General features: G+C 38.7%; 1 protein-coding gene across 5 annotated transcripts in view; it reads left to right on the top strand.

Moving 5' to 3' along the window:
• The window catches only part of SLF2 (SMC5-SMC6 complex localization factor 2), a 124,251-nt gene that overhangs the window by 65,600 nt on the left and 39,039 nt on the right, over positions 1-19,612 (top strand). The window contains exon 1 of one of the 5 annotated variants that reach the window (XM_074233897.1): positions 8,717-8,929. The exons of the other annotated variants lie outside the window; for them this stretch is intronic. Coding sequence (XP_074089998.1) covers positions 8,802-8,929 — 128 coding nt within the window. The 5' untranslated portion in view covers positions 8,717-8,801. Of the gene's footprint in view, positions 1-8,716; positions 8,930-19,612 lie in introns of those variants that run through there. 5 annotated transcript variants of the gene reach the window in all.

Raw genomic sequence — 19,612 nt, 5'->3', positions numbered from 1 at the left:
GTTAGTCTAAACCGGAGGCAGCTAAGTGGTTCAGTAGTAGAGTGTTGGGCTTGGAGTCAGGAAAATCTGAGTTCAAATCAAACTTCAGACCCTTACTATCTGTGTGACATTGGGTAAGTCACTTAACTTCTGTTTGCCTTAATTTGCTGGAAAAGGAAATGACAAACCACTTCAGTATCTTTGTCAAGAAAAACCTCATGGATAGTATTAGTGTACTATGATCCACATAGGGTTATGAAAAGACACAACTGAACAACATAAGTCTAAATTAGAAAAAAAAATAAGACTCAGAATCTGAAAAGGTGGACTAGAATTATTATCCAGAGATCCAACTTGGGCAGAAGTGTGGTCAAAGTATACAAGCCAGGGTCAAAGTTCTAAGGGCCAATTAAAGTTGAAATGGAAACATGGGGAAAGGCAGATAGGTGGCACAGTAGATAGAGCACCAGCCCTGGAGTCTGGAGGACCCAAGTTCAAATCTGACCTCAGACACTTAACAATTACCTAGCTGTGTGAACTTGGGCAAATCACTTAACCCCATTGCCTTACAAAGAAAGAAAGAAAGAAAGAAAGAAAGAAAGGAAGGAAGGAAGGAAGGAAGGAAGGAAGGAAGGGGGAAAGTATACAGATAGGAATAAGTGTTTATAGGTCAAAGTCAGGGCAAGATGAAAGTTCAAATATAAGTACAGGTCAAATCAATTCAGTCACCATATATTCCTAATCATATATATATGTGTATATATATATATATATCCAACTCAACCCTCATCTTTCTCTAGAGCTCCATTCCTGCATTATGCCTTCTAGACCTCTCTACCCAGGTGCCCTAATGTTTAATCTTTTCTCAGTTATGTCTGACTCTTTGTGAAGCCATTTGGATTTTTCTTGGCCAAGGGATACTGAAATAGTTCATCATTTCCTTCTCGAGCTCACTTGATACATAAGGAAATTGAGGCAAACAGGTTTAAAGGACTTGCTTAGGGTCATACAGCTAGCAAGTGTCTACGGCCAGATTTGAATTCATAAAAACAAGTCTTTCTTACTTCAGGCACTCTAGCCCCTGTATCATCTAGCAATCCCCAAATGTCCCAGGTAGCTCAAATTTAACATGACCAAAATATTATTCATATCTTTGTTCTTAAATCCATCTCTCTTCCGAACTTCTCCTTTTCTGCATAGTGTCCTATGAAGATTTGCCACTTTGGAGTCATCTATCCTTTTCCCTTCCCTTCCCTACCCTTCCCTTCTTCATACCTGATATCCAATTACTTGTCAAATCTTGGCAGTTCTAATCTATAGCATATATGTCCACTTCTGTCTAGTTACACAGCTACTACTCTAGATCAGAAAGCTTCTGTAATTCCCCATTGCTTCTAGATTAAACTCCATATTCTGTTGTTTGGCATTTAAAATATATACTTTTCTAGAAATCTCACATTATTCCTTCTCACACCCTCTCCATTACAAACTAGTAAACTTGTTGTTTCCCATATACAGCATTCCATTTCCTTGCCATTTTTTCCTCTTTGGCTATTCCATTTTGTATATAATTTCCTTTCCTCCAAATATTCTTCTAGTCCTTGTGTCTAGGACATCTTTTTCCCCTCTGAGGGTCAACTCTGGGGCTCACAGACTCCCAAGAGATCTGATAGATCTGAAGCATTCATTTGCATAGGAAAATTTCATCTTTATTTTCATTAATCTCTAAACTAAAATTTAACATTCCCTTGAATTATTTTAAACATTATTCTGAGAATGAATCTGTAGGCTTCAACTGACTTCCATAGACAAAAAAAAGGGTAAAAACCCCTGCTCTACTTGATCTGTGGATTTATTCACTTCTTTTGAGTTTTGTCATTCTACACACTTGGTTCTTCCTGTGTACACATATCTGTAATCTCATTTTCAAAATTGGGGATTTATGTCTTGGGGTAAACTCTACTCCTGTGTTCTTAGATGGTAGAGGTGGGATCTGCTTGATCTTGAATTAAGTCCCTAAGACTACACTCCACCTAATTGGGTGTAGTCTGCCTCTGCCTCTTGTGGTTCAGGTCCGGTTGCCTAGATGATGGGTTGGTCCTGGACTGCCTGGCCACTTGTCTGGTGTAGTTTCTGAGGACAGGGCCTCAAGATCACCTGGTTTGGGTACATGTCCCTTGGGGCTGCTTTGAACTTTACTTTCCACTCATTCTTTCCTTGTTGCTGTTCAGTCTTTTCCAGTTCTTTATGACATCATTTAGGAGGTTTCTTGGCAAAGGTTCTGGAGTGGTTTCCTTTTCCAGCTCATTTTACAAATGAGCAAACTGAGACAAAACAGGAATAAGTGACTTTCCCAGGGTCACATAGCTATTAAGTATCTGAGGCCAGATCTGAACTTAGGAAATATTCCTATCTGCAGGCTAAGTGTGCTGTTTACTGCACTACTAGCTTTCCCATCCATCCTGGCTTGTTTCAACTCTGCACTTTCATAAGATCCTGGCAGTTTTTTTTTGTGCTCTTTGGACTGACTGGAAGAATTTATAACAGATTCTCTTTGCTTTTCTTTTTTCAATCATACTTCTGGTTCTTAGAGGTTTACTAGGGCACTTGTGGGAGAATTAGGCTCTACTAGATTCAAATGAACTGTTTTTCTGGAATTCTCTATGCAAAAGTTGATAGGAAGGTAATGAACTTGCCTCCAAGACATAGATCTTACTTTTCTCCCTAGTCACTTACCTACATGAGATTCCCAAAGAAGTATGGGAGGTGAAACTTAATGAACTGAAACTAATCATCTTAAAATGTTACGATGGCTAAGTGAGGGAAGATCTTTTGTTTGAGGAAGAATGTGTAGAATAGATAAGAGTAAAACTTCCATCTCCTGTTTGGAGATTAAGAACCATCTCAAAAGCTGAGGAACATTTCTTAATTGACAAATAGTCAAGGTATATAAATAGGCATTTCTCAAGAGAAGAAATTCAAGTCGATCTCATATATAAATATATATATATATATACATACATATATATATAATATATACAAAAGTTTTAAATCATTAATTATTAGAAAGATGTAAATTAAAACAATTCTGAGGTACCACTTCCCATCAACCGGGAAGGGAAAAAAATGGACAAATAATGGGCAAAAATACATTAATACTCTATTGGTGGAGCTGTGAACTCTTTCAGCCATTCTGGAAAGCAATTTGGAACCATGTCCCCAAACTACTAAACTGTACATTTGAGTCAGCAATACTATGTGAGATCTATACCCCATGATGATCAACCCTAATGGACTTGCTCAGTGCAATAATCAGGGACAATCTTAGAGGCAAGAATACCATCTGTATCCAGAAAAATAATTGTGGAGTTTAAACAAAGACAAAAGACTATTACCTTCAATTAAAAAAAAGTTGTCTTATGTACTACATAATTTTGCCATCTCTAATGTTTTATATTTTCCTCAAGGATATGATTTCTCTCTTAATACATTAAATTTTGATCAATGTATAGCATGGAAACAATGTAAAGATTATCAGACTGCCTTCTTGGGGGTGAAGGGGAAGGGAAGGGGGTGGGGGAAAATGTATAAAATTCAAAACCTTACCAAAAAATGATAGGTAGAATTATATACTATTGCACATAATTGGAAAACAAAATATTTATATAAAAATATACGCCAAAGATATTCATTTGTACAATGCTTATGGCAGCTCTTTTTGAGGTAAAAAAGAATGGTAGACTGAATAGGTTCCCATCAATGGGAGAAAGGGTGAATAAGTTATGGTGTGTATGTATACATATACATATATATGTGATAGAATGCTATTTTGCTGTAAAATATGAAAGGAAATAGTTTTAGAAAAGTCTTAGAAGACTTGTATGAACAGATACCTGGAATAGAACCATAAAAAAAATTTATAATAGCAATAATATTGTGAGAAAAAACCTAAAAGATCAACACAAATGGAATCACTCATAATTTCATAAGACTCAAGAAGAAACATATTATCCACCTCCAGGTACAGAATGATCTACTCAGAGTGCAAGTTGAAACTTATTTTTTGAAGGGAGTAACATTGTTAAAGTGAGAATTTGTATTGTTTGATTGTATATATTTGGAAAGGTTTTTTTCTTAATTTCTCATGAGTGAGGAAAAAGGAGAGACAGAGGATTCAAAAATTAAAAACAAAATGAAATTTAATTTTAAAATTTGCTGAGATTGGAGGGGCGGCTAGGTGGCGTAGTAGATAAAGCACTGGCCTTGGAGTCAGGAGTACCGGGTTCAAATCTGGTCTCAGACACTTAATAATTACCTAGCTGTGTGGCCTTGGGCAAGCCACTTAACCCCATTTGCCTTGGGGAAAAACCTAAGGAAAAAAAAATAAAATTTGCTGAGATTCTGAGGAAGTTGAAGGGGAAAGGAAAAGAGAAGAGCTTCTTCTGATCCTAAGCTAAGGGTTGCTGTTGAAAGAGCTCTGCATTTTAGTATTTTTTCTGAATGGCTTAATCAATATGGTACTACTATCTAGTCATAACAATGGCCAAAAGAGGGAAAAACTAGCTCCCATTAAAGAAGTGAGACCAATAGATAGAATCATCCTGTAGAGGCACTATCTTTTGAAAAGAAGATACAACATGTCTCAATGGCAGTGCTAGTACACTGCAGTAGCCACTGACCAGTGATACGATGTCTGAACCAAGGAAATATCAATATTTAGCTCCTCTTACCTCAATAGCCTCCATTCCAATCAGTCTTGCCTTGCTTGTTCATGCTTCTTGCTCAACAATTTCTATCCTAACTCTAGCTCTTTAAGTCTTATTGATCTTTGAAGAAACAGAACTCCAATGGAACCCAAATACAGACTCAGAAGCTAGATGACCCTACACACATTAACTGATGACTTTTCCCTCTGATTTCCAGAAGTCTTCCAGAACTACCTATTTCTATTCCTGGTCTCCACTAAACATCATTTGAGGTTTCTATCTCACCTCCCTGGCCTCTTGCGCTAGAAGCCCTAATACAGATGCACACTGGTAGATGCCCTAATACCTTTCTTACCGTGTTTCCTGTCCAGTGATCTCAGATCCAGCACAATCTAATATTTACAAATCCCCTTCATTAACTTGGGATAGATAAGACACAGCCAAAGGGGGTGGATCCTGCAGCACAATGTCAGGCCCTTTTCTCTGAGTGTAGAGGAAGGGGCTTAAAAATCTTCCAGGCAAAGGTTGGTAAATTGACTGTCTCACACAGCTATCCAAATCTACATTGTTCTCAAATACATAAGATAACAAAGCAAGGACCTTGATTCCTATTGGGGATTTAGAGAACTACTTCCCTATTAAGAAGAGATTTTTAAAATTGTGTGTTTTCATTATAACTCCATCTCCATTTATTGATCAAAGGATTTCTTGCCTCACTTAACTCTATAATCTGTTGCTCAGATTAAGAAAATGTGAAAACTATTGTTTGTAGGCTGATCTTAAAGTGACACTTTGGAAACTGGATGATTCAAATGCCTTAATCCAAGAAAAGCAATTAATTGATCATTCAGAATGTGTGTTTACCCCTACAGCTGTGTTTTGGTGTAGAATGTATTTTGAGAAGGTTTGGATTAAGTAAGGGGGGTTTTGGGGGAGAAGGGTTTTTTTTTCTTTGCTGGTTTCTTCTTAGAATCTTGTACTTGTCTGGATGGCTAGAGTCCTATAGAGGAAAACAGACAGTTTTCATCCCTTTCCCCACCCCCATTCACTTCATGCCACAAATATTACTCAATTATTCTAAGTTAATCACTCTGATTCCTAAAGGCCTGGGTCATTGTCCTCTATTTTCCTTCTACCCTCAAGGACAGAGTTGAGGCAGCTTTATGTATTGTGTAAATATTTATTGAATTAACCGAAGAATGAATTAATTTCCCTTTCTGTTGTTTCACCTGCCTCTCCTCATTTTGCCTATTGGTCAGTTTGATGTTCATTATTTACCTCAGACCTGAAAAGGAGATGAGGTGAACTTAAGGTCAGTGAGTACAATAAAATCCAAAGGTCTGTCTAAATTATTTTGTCATATCAGAATCTTATTTCACAAAATATTGCTTAAGTTCATGAGAATTCAGCTCTAGTTAGGAAATCTTCCTGATATAGAGATGTGAGGCTTTTACATTTGTTATAATAGGATTTGACTGTTCTTTCTGGAAGTTCTTGCAAAAAGTTCGAATCAATCATTCATTTATTCAGGATTTGTTATTATATGCCTACTATGTGAAAAGTACTGCTTTGGGTACTGTGAGGGGCCACAGTTTCTGCCTTCATGAAATTTATAATTTAATAAACTAAAGAAAAGATATGTCCAAAAATATATTATAAAAATGCAGTAATTACATAACATCAGTCTTTTCAATGTATTGATTTGCTGAACTTTTTTCCCTGTCTTTTTTACTCTTTGTTTCAAGGATGATTCACTGGAAGACAGAAGAGGGAGGGGATATTGGCAAATCTAAGAAATATTAAAAACTTAAAAGATATCAATGAACATTTTCTCTAAAGAATAGGCAGCCTCGTAAAGCTATTGTTGTGTTCGACTGGCATTCTAATCCTATCAGACATTTACTATCTGTGAGACCACGGACAAATCATTTAACTTTCTGAATTTCAGCATACTTATATAATGGAGATAATATAAATTCTAACTACCTTGTAGGCTTGTTTCAAACTTTAAAATGCTACATGTCAGTTGTTATTATGGAACAGAAACAAAGACCTAGCAATGAAATCATAGATACATTTTAAAGAGCTGAAGAGTTAAAAAAAAAAAATCACATTCCCTTCATTTTTAGGTGAAACAAGTCAGAAAGATTAAACCATTTGCCAAACACAACCAGCAAGTAAAAGCACTTCAATTCTGAATTTTGTACTTTTTTTCCTATTTGTACCATTGTTTCTTCATTTTAAGGATCTCCCCCTTCCAATTAAAAACAAAAACAATACACTTCTAACTTGAATAATTCTACATCTAAATATAGCAATTTTTTAAAAATCAGAATTTATCATTCTCTCAATGGGAACAAGAATTCCAGGTCCACTAGAAGTAAAAAAAAAATGCCCCTCAACAATATTTTGGGTAGATATTTTACATCAAGATGCCTATATTTTACAGGACTTAGGGAACACATAGGTAAAAACAAAATATCACTATCATTTATTTTAAAATATGAAAGGGGGGGCAGCTAGGTGGTGTAGTGGATAAAGCACCAGCCCTGGGGTCAGGAGTACCTGGGTTCAAATCCAGTCTCAGACACTTAATAATTACCTAGCTGTGTGGCCTTGGGCAAGCCACTTAACCCCGTTTGCCTTACAAAAATCTAAAAAAAAAAAAAAAGTAAAATATGAAAGGGAGAAAACCCGCTCAGAGAGGTGAGGCAAGATGACCAGGCCAAAGACACCACACATTCTGATTTCTGGAACACTCCCTTCTCCAGTTTCAGTTAAGCCAATGCATTTCTGCAAGAACCAGAGGGTAGAAAGGAAATCACTCTGGCAAATCAGACTTCATCCAAAGGTTTTTTAAAAGACCTTTCACTTTTCTCCCAATATTTGTTTATATTGTCCTTGCTGCTTAGTCACTTCCAACCCTTCATAGTCCCATTTGGAATGTCCATAGCAGAAGATACTGGAGTGGTTTGCCATGTCCTTCTCCAGCTCATTTCACAAATGAGAAAACTGAGACAAAAACAGGGTATGTGACTTGCCCAGGGTCACAACTAATTGAGTGCCTGATGCCACATTTGAACTCGGAAAGATGAGATTGACCTGTCTGTGAGTTGGCGCTCTATCCTATCCTGCCACCTGTTCATTTTTGGATGGATGGATAATTTAAGCCTCTGTTCTCACTTAAAGGCATCAGAACTAAAAATGGGACTAAATTCCCCCGGCCCCTTCAATCTTCAGTTAACTGGGCAAGAATCTTTAGGCAGGGACCCTTGCTTGCTTTAGAGCCTCAGCCAAACCTAGCCAAAGTAGGTGCTAAATAACAATAATAATAATAATGATAATGATAATGATAATAATAATAATAATGCCAGAGATGTCTTTCTTGCCTCAGGCTGGAGACTTGGCTCTCTTAATTCCATTTCTTCCCAAGTTTCCTTACTTCCTGTATATCTATTCACATGTGTAAGCCAGATTTGAACCATGCCTTTCCTGAGGCAGGGCTGGGGCGCTGTCCCCTGCACCCCCTTGATGCCCATTCATTAAGGAGGGAACAATTGCTTGGGCAGCTCACTGAGACTCATCATCCTGAGTTCAAATGCGCCCTCCTAGCTGTGAGGCCCTGGGCAAGTCACTTATCCCCATGGGCCTCTGTTTCCTCATCTGTAAAATGCGTTGGAGAAGAAAATGGCAAATCACCGCTGTATAGTTCGAGCATCCCCGGGCCGCTGCCGTCCCCTTCCACCACAACCGACCCTGGGGCTGAGTCTCTCCGGAGAGAAGCCCGGCTCGCGCCAGGCCCCGGATTCGCACGCAGGCTCACTTTTCGGTTTGGGATCTCTTCCGCCTCAGGCCCGGCTTAAAAAAAAACAACTCGGCCTACAACCACCAAACGGGGCGGCATCTGCGCCTGCGTCCGCCCAGCCTCGAGCTCCAGCCAATCAACGCAGCAATCCCGCCGGCGAAGCCCGCCCTCTTCTGGTGGCGGGGAGGGGGGGGCGGCCTTCCCGCCATCCTCTGCGCCGGCCCCGCAGAGCTCACAGAGGGGAGCGGCGAGCCGCGTGAGGCCGCCCTGGCGCCGCCGCCGACACACGCCTGCGCCGCCGCGGCGGGAGCATGAAGCTGGGCGGCTTGGCCGCTCGGCCCTCCCCCGACTCTTCCCCGGCCCGGGTGTCGCGCCGCCCTTCCAGGCCCGTCGCGGCCTCGCCCGCTTCGGGGAGAGCGGAGGAGAGCCGCGGCGTCAGGTACGGTGGCCGAGGGGGTGGCCGGGGTCAGGGGAGGAGCGCCCTGGCCGAGCGGGCCCGGACAGGTCCGCGGCTTGAGCATCCTGCATCGCGGGATCGTGTGTGTGTGTATGTCTGTGTGTGTGTCTGTATGTGCGTCTGTATATGTGTGTATATGTGTGTTTGTATATGTGTGTGTCTGTATATATGTGTATGTCTATGTGTCTGTATATGTCTATGTGTCTGTATATGTGTGTGTCTGTATATGTGTGTATGTCTATGTGTCTGTATATGTGTGTATCTCTGTGTCTGTGTATGTGTGTGTATGTCTATGTGTCTGTATATGTGTTATGTGTGTGTGTGTGTGTGTGTGTGTGGAGGGAGGTGTTGATTGGCCTGTTACTCAGACCTGTTACTTTCTGTTGAGTTTATTTTCATTTTTTAAAGTATCTCAGAGTAAAGGGTGTTATTTTTCTTCCAGAAGCTCTTAAATAGTTCCTCTTCACCTTATCCTTTACCACTTTGCCCCCAAGACATCTTTGTACAGTTTTTTTTTCTTTAAAAAAAATTATTTGTGCTATTTTCTGAATTAAGGAATGAATTTATTTTCCTCAAATTTTCTTCCTTTCCTTTGGTACTTAATATCTTTGTTTTTTTTGGAGTGTGTGCTTAAAATTAAAAAAAAACTTGTTCCGTGGAATATCCTCCCAAACTCATCCTGTTTAGGACTTTAGCGTTTTTTAATTTAGCTTTAAGCTAATCAGTCTCTCCAGGGCGTTAGTATTTTTTTTTAAAAAAGCCTTTCTTTAAAGTGTTAAAATTCATAGGGTTGATTAGAAATGCAAATTAAAATAACTCTAAAATCCTTCCCCTCCCAGGTGCCAGCCAGTTCTACTACAAAGTCAGTGTTTGAGGGGCTTTGGGGATACCGGTGCTGCTACAGTTGTCAATTAGGCTGAGCATTTCTGGATTATTATTATTGGAAATTTTGGGAGAAAAATCTTAACCATTCATACCTCTTTATTCACCCTTATTTCTATTGAGTACAAGCCCCAAAGAGGTTAGACAGAAAAGTACAAATTATTTGTAGCAATCATTTTTATAGTGGTATAAAAATTGTTAACAAATTGGGGAATGGCTAAACAAATCAAGGTATATGAACCATAAGAATAAATAGAAAGAATCCATAGAAATAAGGTAAAACGTGTTTGGATTGATGAAGAGCAAAGTAGGTTGTACTGGAAGAGTAGTCAACTCAATCTCTACTAGAAAGTGAAGGAAAATAACATTTGAAATAACCAATATTGATCTCAGCTAACTTCCTGCCTCATTAGAGAACTGAGGGGCAGACTGCATAATTAGCTACTTTTGTAGTTTGGTTGGTCATTTTGGCATAAATATTTTTATAAGGGAAAATTAGGTTGATAAATTTAGAAATGAGAGTGTTAAAAAGGCTTCTTAGAAAATTTTTAAAAAGAGACAAAAGTAGAATGAATAATTCAAATTTAAGATAATTCTTTCATATTTATGGCATCTTAATTTAAATGATTTCCTGGAAGTTTTTTTGTGTAATGACTTTCAGGAAGATTACTTATTGCATTGGTACCACTTTCTTAATTAGCCTCTCTTCATTCCATTCAGACTTAGGTTAGTGCAAATTGCTATGATTATTAATGCTTAAAACTGCATTAAGACTTTTGGGACACTGCATTTTTCAAAATATATATATTAAAAGCATTTGTCTTCCTTTTTTCTCTTAGTTGCATTTGAAAAACTAATTAGTGTGCTTTGGGAGGTTGATCCCTAGGTATTTTGTGCATTTTGTAGTTATTTAGAATGTGATTCTAGTTTTCTTATCTTCTGTTAATAGTTTATAGAAATGCTATTGATTTTTGATGATTTATTTTGTAGTCTGCAGCTTTTTGCTGAAACTGTTAATTGTCTCTGATTATCTTTCATGTTTCTCTGGGGTTCTCCAAGTTAACCATCATATCTGTAGCAAAGAGCCTTTTATGTGACTAATAATTAGATGAGCCTGGAGTTCTGAAGATTTGAGTTCAATTCCAGCTTCAGACTCTTAGATGTATGATTCTGGGCTTCAGTTCTTCATCTGTCAAATAAACTGGAGAAGGAAATAGCAAACCATTCCATTATCTTTGTCAAGAAGACCTCAAATGAGGTCATGAAGAGTTGGATGTGGCTGAAAATTTCATTCATTTGTTTCTCTTGTCTTATTTGCTATTATTATTATCTTTTCCAAAATGATAGCAAATAATAGTGGGAAAGAGGGGGCATCTTTGCTTCACTCCTGAATTTATGGGAAAAGATTATAATGGATCCCTATTGCATATGAAGCTTGCCTTTGGTTTTAGATGATACTTTTTATATTAGGGTTTTTAGCATTAAAAGAGCATTGTACCTTGTCAGAGGCCTTTTTGTTTCTATTAATTGTGTAATTTTGGATATTTTGGATTTTAATAAGATTATGTTCATTGTTTTTCCAATGTTTAACCCTCCTTGTATCCCTGGTACAACCGCTTGATTAAAAGAAATGATTTCTTAGATAAATTGTAATTTATTTAATGGTACTGTTTTTAAATGTTTTTTTTGTCAAGGTTCATTAATGGGTATATTGAATGTCTGTGACTTTCACTGGTTGGGTATTAGGACTTTATTTGTTTTCAGGATTCTGACAAGGATATTTCTCAATTTTTGAGAGTAATTTGTGAAGTATGTTTACTAATTGTTCTTTAAAAGTTTGATAGAGGGCCAGCTAGGTGGTGCAGTGGATAGAGTACCTGCCTGGAGTCAGGAGGACCTGAGTTCAAATTCCTCTTCAAACAGTTAATAATTACCTATCTCTTGTGACCTTGGGTAAGTCACTTAACTCCATTGCCTTGCAAAACCAAAAAAATAAATAAAGTTTGATAGAATTATGCTTTGAATACAATAGGACTAGGAGCTTTTCCCCACCTTTGGTAATTCCTTTATACCTAGATCTCTTTCTTTTTCTGAAATTAGGCTATTTAAGATCTTGATAAGACTTTTTTTGGTTTTGCAGGCAATGGAGTTAAATGATTTACCCAAAGCCCTACAGCCAAGTATATTAAGTGTCTGAGGTCATATTTGAACTCAGGTCCTCTTAATTCTGGGGCCAGTGCTCTCCACCGAGCCACCTAGCTGCCCTTTGATATAGTCTCTTTTTTTAATAGCCTTTTTTTAAGGCTTTTTTTTTGTAAGGCAAATGGGGTTAAGTGGCTTGCCCAAGGCCACACAGCTAGGTAATTATTAAGTGTCTGAGACTGGATTTGAACCCAGGTACTCCTGACTCCAGGGCTGGTGCTTTATCCACTATGCCACCTAGCCACCCCTTTAATAGCCTTTTGATGATAGTTTGGACACCTTATATTTTTGAACAACTCTCTATTGCTTTTGGGTTCTCAGTTTTATTAGCTTTCATTTGTACATAATGTTTTTTTGTTGTTTTGGGGGGTTTTTTTGGCAAGGCAATGGAGTTAAGTGACTTGCCCAAGGTCACACAGCTAGGTAATTGTCTGAAACAGGATTTGAACTCAGGTCCTCCTGACTCCAGGGCCAGTGTGCCCAGCTGCTGCTGTGCCACCTAACTGCCCCATAATATGTTTTGATTGTTTTTCTTCTAGTTTTGTCATTTTACCCTACTTATTTGCTATTTTATTGATTTGAGTTTTTTTGATCTTTACTCAGATTAAAGTTTTTAAATTTCATTAGTCTTTACAAAGAACCAGTTTTTAGTTTTATGGTCCCCCCCCAATTTATCTATATCCCATCCAATTTTTAATATCTCCTCTTTTGTTCTTATTTTTGATTTGCTTAATTATTTAAAAACATTTTTTAATACTATTTGATTCCTAAATCTCCTCTTTTTGTATTTTGTTAATGGGTGTAAGGCTACAATCTCCCCCCACCCCACTTGAGCAATTTTGGTATGTGTTTCATTATTATCATTTTCATACATCATTATTGTTTATATGATTTGATCTTTGACCTATTTGTTATTTAAGATTTCAGTTTTGTCTCCATTTGGGTTCCTGAGCCAATTTTATGGTCTAGAAAGGATGTAGTAACCATTTCTAACTTACTTATATTTGCAATATCTATTGTGCCCCTAGTACATGGTCAATTTATGTAGAAATGTTGCTGGAAAATAAGCATATTATTTTGCAGTCCCATTTAGAAGCTACCATAAGTCTTTTTTTATCTGCATTCATGTTTTTTTTTTTCATTTTTTTTTGCAAAGTTTACTATCCTTTTTTTAAAAAATTATTTTATTTTATTGTTTTTTGAATTTTACAATTTCCCCCCACCCCCTCACAGAAGGCAGTCTGATAGTCTACATTTTTCCCATGCTATACATTGATCAAAATTGAATGTGTTGAGAGAGAAATCATATCCTTAAGGAAAAAATAAAATATAAGAGATAGCAAAATTACATAAGATACCTTTTTTAAAAAAAAATTAAAGATAATAGTCTTTGGGCTTTGTTTAAATTCCATAATTCTTTCTTTGGATACAGATGGTATTCTCCATTGCAGATACCCTAAAATTGTCCCTGATTGTTGCACTGATGAAATGATGAAGTCCATTAAGACTGATCATCAACCCCCTACCATAAGTCTTTTTTTCCCAACACCAACAACTCTGTCATGGGTGGATCTCATTCTTTATGATAAGTCCATCACAAAAGTTGCTTCCATGTTTTTCCACCGTTGCCATTGCTGATCACAACTCCCTCCTTTCTTATTTCTCCACTACCATGTACTCTATTTTCTCTCTCCTTTCACTCTGACTCTGCTGTAGGGTTGTTGACTGGCTCAGCAGACAGATCCCTGGTCCTGGGGCCAAGAAGCCCTGAGCCCCCATACCACCCCTTAAGCCCAGCATCCACCTGGCCCCATGGTCCTTGGGCAGGCCTTCCAATCCCAGCCCCTTGCAAGAAGTAAGAAAGAAAATGTGTTATATCTGACCAGTCTCCCCCCATGGTCCATCCTCTCCTCCTTTATTCACATCCCCACCCCTTCCCCCTGCTCCCCCCTCCTTCTTACTCCAGATGTCTATACCCCATTGAGTATATATGCTGTTTCCTCTCCTAGCCATCTCTGATGAGAGCAAAGGTTCCCTCATTCCCCCTTGCCTCCACACTTCCATATCATTGCAATAGCTCATTGTAATAAAAAAAATCTTATGTGAAATATCTTGGACTATTCCCCCTCTCCTTTTTCTTTCTCCCATTCCATTTCCCTTTTTTTTCTATTGACTCCATTTTTACACTATATTTTATCTTCGAATTCAGCTTTCTCCTGTGCTTCAACTATAAAAGCTCTCTCTACCTGCTCTATTAACTGAGGAAGTTCATATGAGTATTATCAGTGTCATTTTTCTATGCAGGAATACATGCAGTTCATCATCATTAAGTCCCTCATATTTTCCCCCTTCTCCTCCAATCTCTATGCTTCACTCGAGTCCTGTATCTGAAGATCAAACCTTCTGTTCAGCTCTGGCCATTCCAAAAGGAACATTTGAAATTTCCCTGGTTCATTGAAAGTCCATCTTTTTCCCTGGAAGAGGACATTCAGCCTTGCTGGGTAGTTGATTCTCAGTTGCATTCTAAGCTCTTTTGCCTTCCGGTATATTGTTTTCCAAGCCCTACAAGCTTCCAATATAGCTGCTGCTAAGTCCTGTGTGATCTTGACTGCAGCTCCATGATATTTGAACTGTGCCCTTCTGGCTGCTTGTAATATTTTCTCTTTGACTTGGGAGTTCTGGAACTTGGCTATAATATTCCTAGGGGTTGGTTTTTTGGGATCTCTTTCTCAGGGGGATCGGTGGATTCTCTCCATTTCTATTTTGCCCTCTGCTTCTAGAATATCAGGGCAATTTTCCTGTAGTAATTCTTTGAAAATAATGTCAAGGCTCTTTTCCTGATCATGCCTTTCAGGTATTCCAATAATTTTTAAATTGTCTTTCCTAAGTCTGTTTTCCATATCAGTTGTTTTTTCAATGAGATATTTCATATTTTTCTTCTAATTTTTCATTTTTTTTTTGTTTTTGAAGTATTGATTCCTGATTTCTGGTAAATTCATCAATCTCCCTGAATTCTATTCTGTCTAAAGGATTTGTTCTCAGAGAGTTTTCTTATCTCTTTTTCCATCTGGCCAGTTTTGCTTTTTAAAGCATTCTTCTCCTCAATAACTTTTTGAACTGTTTTGTCCATTTGACCTAAGCTGGTTTTTAGCATGCTATTTTCTTCGTCATTTTTTTGGATTTCCTTGACTAAGCTGCTGACTTCCTTTTCATGTTTTTCCTGCATCTCTCCTTTCTTTTCCCAGTTTTTCTTCCAACTCCCTCATTTGATTTTCAAAGTCTTTTTTGAGCTCTGTCATAGCCTGAGCCCAATTTCTGTTTTTCTTGGAGTCTTTAGATGCAGGAGCTTGTGCTTCCTCATCTTTAGACTGAGTATTTTGATCTTTCTTGGGCTCATATGCAAAATATTTCTCAATAGTCTTCCTTTTGGGGCTGCTAGGTGGCATAGTGGATAAAGCACCGGCCTTGGAGTCAGGAGTACCTGGGTTCAAATCTGGTCTCAGACACTTAATAATTACCTAGCTGTGTGGCCTTGGGCAAGCCACTTAACCCCATTTGCCTTGCAAAAAAACTAAAAAAAAAAATAGTCTTCCTTTTGTTTCTTTGCTTGCTCATTTTCCCAGCCTGGGCCTGGTTTGGGGGTGCTTCCTAAGCTTTTGGGACACTCCCACAAGGGTCTCAGTGTGTGAGGTTCTGTCTTCCCTCCTGGTCTGTGAATGACCATAAGCACCCCCCCCTGCCATGGGGCTGAGGTGAGGGGGGGCTTCTGCTGTTCTATGGGGAGGCCTAGACTTCCGATCAGGATCTGAATGTGGTCAGATCCCCAGAGTCCTGTTCCAGGGGCAGAGGACCGAGCTGGCAGTCTCTCTCTCTTCACTCCCCTCCCTCAGCTCAATGGGCTCATGCCCTGGGGGCTCCTGCTTACTGGCTCAGCCTGCTTCTGCTTTCCAGCTCTGGGCTGCAGAAAGACCAAGCTGCTCCCTGTGCCCTGAGGGCTGGGCTCCACGTGCTCGCTCTGGCAGAGGTCCCCCGCTGTTCCCCCACTTTGTGCCCGGTGCTCCCCCACTTTGTGCCCGGTGCTCCCCGGGGTACAGCTCAGGAAACTACCCCGCTGCTGTGAGCCTCGGCTCCCAGCGCCCTGGGGCTGCCTCCGGGAGGCTGAAGTTCTTTGGCTCTGGCGGGCACCCCTCTAACCCCGGGGAGCAGAGCCTTTCTGCTCTTTTCCAGGTTACCTTGAGTAGGAGAACTGCCTTACTTGGGTCCCTTTGTGGGTTCTGTCTCTCGAAAGTTTAGAGTCCTTAGCTGATAAGTTTTATCAGAGAGCTCCTAAGACTCGATCCCTTCTTGTCGCCATCTTCTACCATAAGTCTTTTTAACTAGTTTTTCCAGTTGCATAATTCTGTCAGACTTGACCAAAACTAAGAGGAATATTGGAAGTTTCCTGTTTCTATTGTGTTACTTCTTTAAAGCAAGATAATGGTTCCTTTATGAATTTGGATGCCAAGGTGCTTTAAGTTCATTACTGATATTGGTTTGTTATCTATAGTCCTTTTCAGTATATTATAGTTTCCTTGTTTATCCCTTTATTTTTTTAGTGTTTTTAGTGTTGGCAACTCTTTTTTAAAATTCACTTGAAGCGTAGTAAAAAATTTTCTATCCCCATGTCTTTGTTTTTTTAAGTGTGTTTCTTGTAAGCAAAAGATAGTAGGGTTTTGTTTTCTTATTCAGTCCATCGCTCTTTTTTGTTTTTTGTTGTATGGTTTAATCCGCTCACATTTAAATTATAAGAATTAGGTTTATACATTCTTCCATTAGAGTCTGAATTTTTTTTTTTTAAGATAATTTTCCCCCCCTTAGGTGACCCTGTTTCCACTGGCTATCTTCCTTTCTCCTCTTATTCTCTCTTTTTGTTTGTAATCCCTTTTCCTTTGGAAGGGGATTATTTATTAGTTTCTTTCTCCTGCTTTTTTTTTATCTGGTCATATATTTTTCGTCCTCTTTTTCCCCCCCTTCCCCTTTAATCAAATGGATCTCTTCTTTCTTTCCTCATCTTTAGCAGTCCTGTTCATTAATTTTTAAAATTTCAATTTTGGGGGATCCCTTTCTGAAAGAGGATTAAAATTTCTCTGCATTATTCACCTTTTGTTTACTCTAGAACCTTATTCTCTTGACTCACAGCTCCTGTAATCCCTTTGGGATCCAAGCTGTATCCATTGTTTTGGAGGGCTTTACCCTGTGGGTTCCTCTTTCATTTTATTGTCCCTCACTCTGAGGAGAATGCCAGTAATTGCAGGTGTCAGATGGGATACTACTTTATGAAAAGAATCCTTTTACCCTCATTGATCTCTACCTTTTCTAGTTGACCTTTTTCTTCTGTATTTTCCAGATAATCTCCCTTTGTTCATATTCCTACTTCTCTGGATGAGGGTTGCCCCCAGGACTTCCAAAGCAAGACCTCTTTCTTCCTCCCACTCCTCCCCATTTCCCCTTTTCAGTCTTTTTTCCTTTCTTTTTCACCCATTCCCCTATAGATTTTTCTTTTTTTAAGACCACAGAATTCACCTTCCCCTTGATCTGAGACCAGAATATCATACTCTTCTCTATTCCCCTGCTCTCCTTTTTTCTTCCTGTGTTGTAATATCCATCCCATAAAAGAAGCATTCACCTGTAGACAGGATGTTGCCATAGTCTGTCCATAATGTCCTCGGTCCTCTTCACATTACTTCTACAAGAGTTCTACTTTTACCCTTTCTTGTTTTGTACTTTTAGAAAGAAATTTTAATGTTTTCTGTGTTATCATTCATTCTCCTGGATTGCTGCTTTATTATTCACTCTTGTATTTTGATTGTTTGGGGTGTTCAAGTGGCAAATAATCTTTTAAAATTCTACTTTTCTTTATAAAAATGTTTCAAATTCTTTATTATTGTGGGGTTTTTTTATTTTGAAAGGCTTTGGGGTTAAATGACTTACCCAAGGTCACAAAACTAAGTATTAAGTAAGGCTGGATTGGAACTCTGGTCCTCCCTACTTCAGGGCTGTTCTCTATCCACTGTACCACCAAGCTGCTGACTCTTCTTTTTTTTATTATTATTGTACATCCATCTTTTGTTCTGTATGTTCATCTGGCTAAGCTGTCCAAACTGACTTTTGGGAGCACCAATCCCAGCTAGGTACTGTTTGTTCTCGTTTCCTCAGACTTGATGGAGTGTTGCACAATTCAACATTCCCTCTCCCTCCTCCCCTTGGTGTGCTGTCCTGGTAGCCTGCCTCAGACCTTCTGTTCCTTGGTTCTCTGATCCAGCACTGCCACTTCAGAGCCTATTTTTCCTGGCACCATTAGCTCAGAATCCTTAGGCTTCCTGGTTGCATGCCCCAGATGACTTAAGCTCCTAAAGGGTTGTGCCGATGTGGCTTGCAGCCTGGAGCTAAGGTCTTTCTCCAAGGCATTGAAAAGAGGGAGAGAAGACCCATGGTATTAGGAGTGCGTTTTGATGTGAGATTTGTGCTGTGTCCTTGGGTTCCTACTAATGCACCTTTTTCTGCAGGTAGTGTAGGAGTTTGGGGGAGGGGTGTTAAGTGAGTTTAGAGTCTGTAAGCATCAATTGATATTTGGATTTTCTTAAATTTCTTTTGGATTCTGGGTGACCTTAGGCCAGAAAAACAGATGAAGTTGCTTTATTGTTGGTACAAAATTTCTATTTTGGAAATGTTTGAAGGGTTATGGGGATCAGAGAGAATACCTGGTTCACCATTTTTGTTGATGCAATACAGAAGTTGATTATAATAGTTTTTTAATGGTGTGATTTTTTTGTTTCTTTGTTCATTTTTCCAGTGAAACTTTCTGACTTTTTGTTAGGGCCAGGCTCAGCACACTTGTAGAAGAAAGGTTTGGGCTGATTCTGTTGCTTATTTCTTGGGTATTAAAATAGTGTTGTTAATCCAAGCTCTAGAGAGACAGTTTAGGCTTGGGATGCTTCAAGCTTTCAATTCTCCCCAAATGATCTGACCCAGGGCAAAGTCTGACTCCCTGATGATCTCCTGGTCCTTCTTACTTCTCTTTGTATCATTTCATACAGATTCTTCCATGTTTTTCAGAAACCACTCCCTCCTTCCCCCTCCCCATATTTCTTTTTTGTTTGTTTTTTTAAGTGGGTTACTTACCCAAAGTCATAGAACTAAGTAAGTATTAAGTCAGGCTGGATTTGACCTCAAGTCCTTCTGTCTCCAGGGATAATCTGTTGTTTCTTATAGCAAAATATCACTTGTTCCTAATCTTATGCCTTAATTTATTCAACCATTCTCTAATTAATAAGCATCCCCTCAATTACAAAAAGAGTTGCTAAAAATATTTTTGCACATTTAGATCCCTTTTTTAAAAAATCTCTTTGGGGTACAGAGCTATTATTGATATTGCTGGGTAAAAAAAAGTATGCAAAATTTTATAACCTTTTGCATATAGCTCCCAAGTTTTTCAAAATGATTGGACAAGTTCACTACTCCACTAGCAGTTCATATTAATGTACCTATTTTCCTTCTTTCTTCCAGCATTTGTCATTTCTGATAGGTACAAGGTTTTTATTT

Source organism: Macrotis lagotis, chromosome 4 (genome assembly GCF_037893015.1).
Source record: "Macrotis lagotis isolate mMagLag1 chromosome 4, bilby.v1.9.chrom.fasta, whole genome shotgun sequence".
Lineage (NCBI taxonomy): Eukaryota > Metazoa > Chordata > Mammalia > Peramelemorphia > Peramelidae > Macrotis > Macrotis lagotis.
Note: the sequence above shows the minus strand (reverse complement) of the source record. Positions and strands in the feature narration are given on the sequence as shown.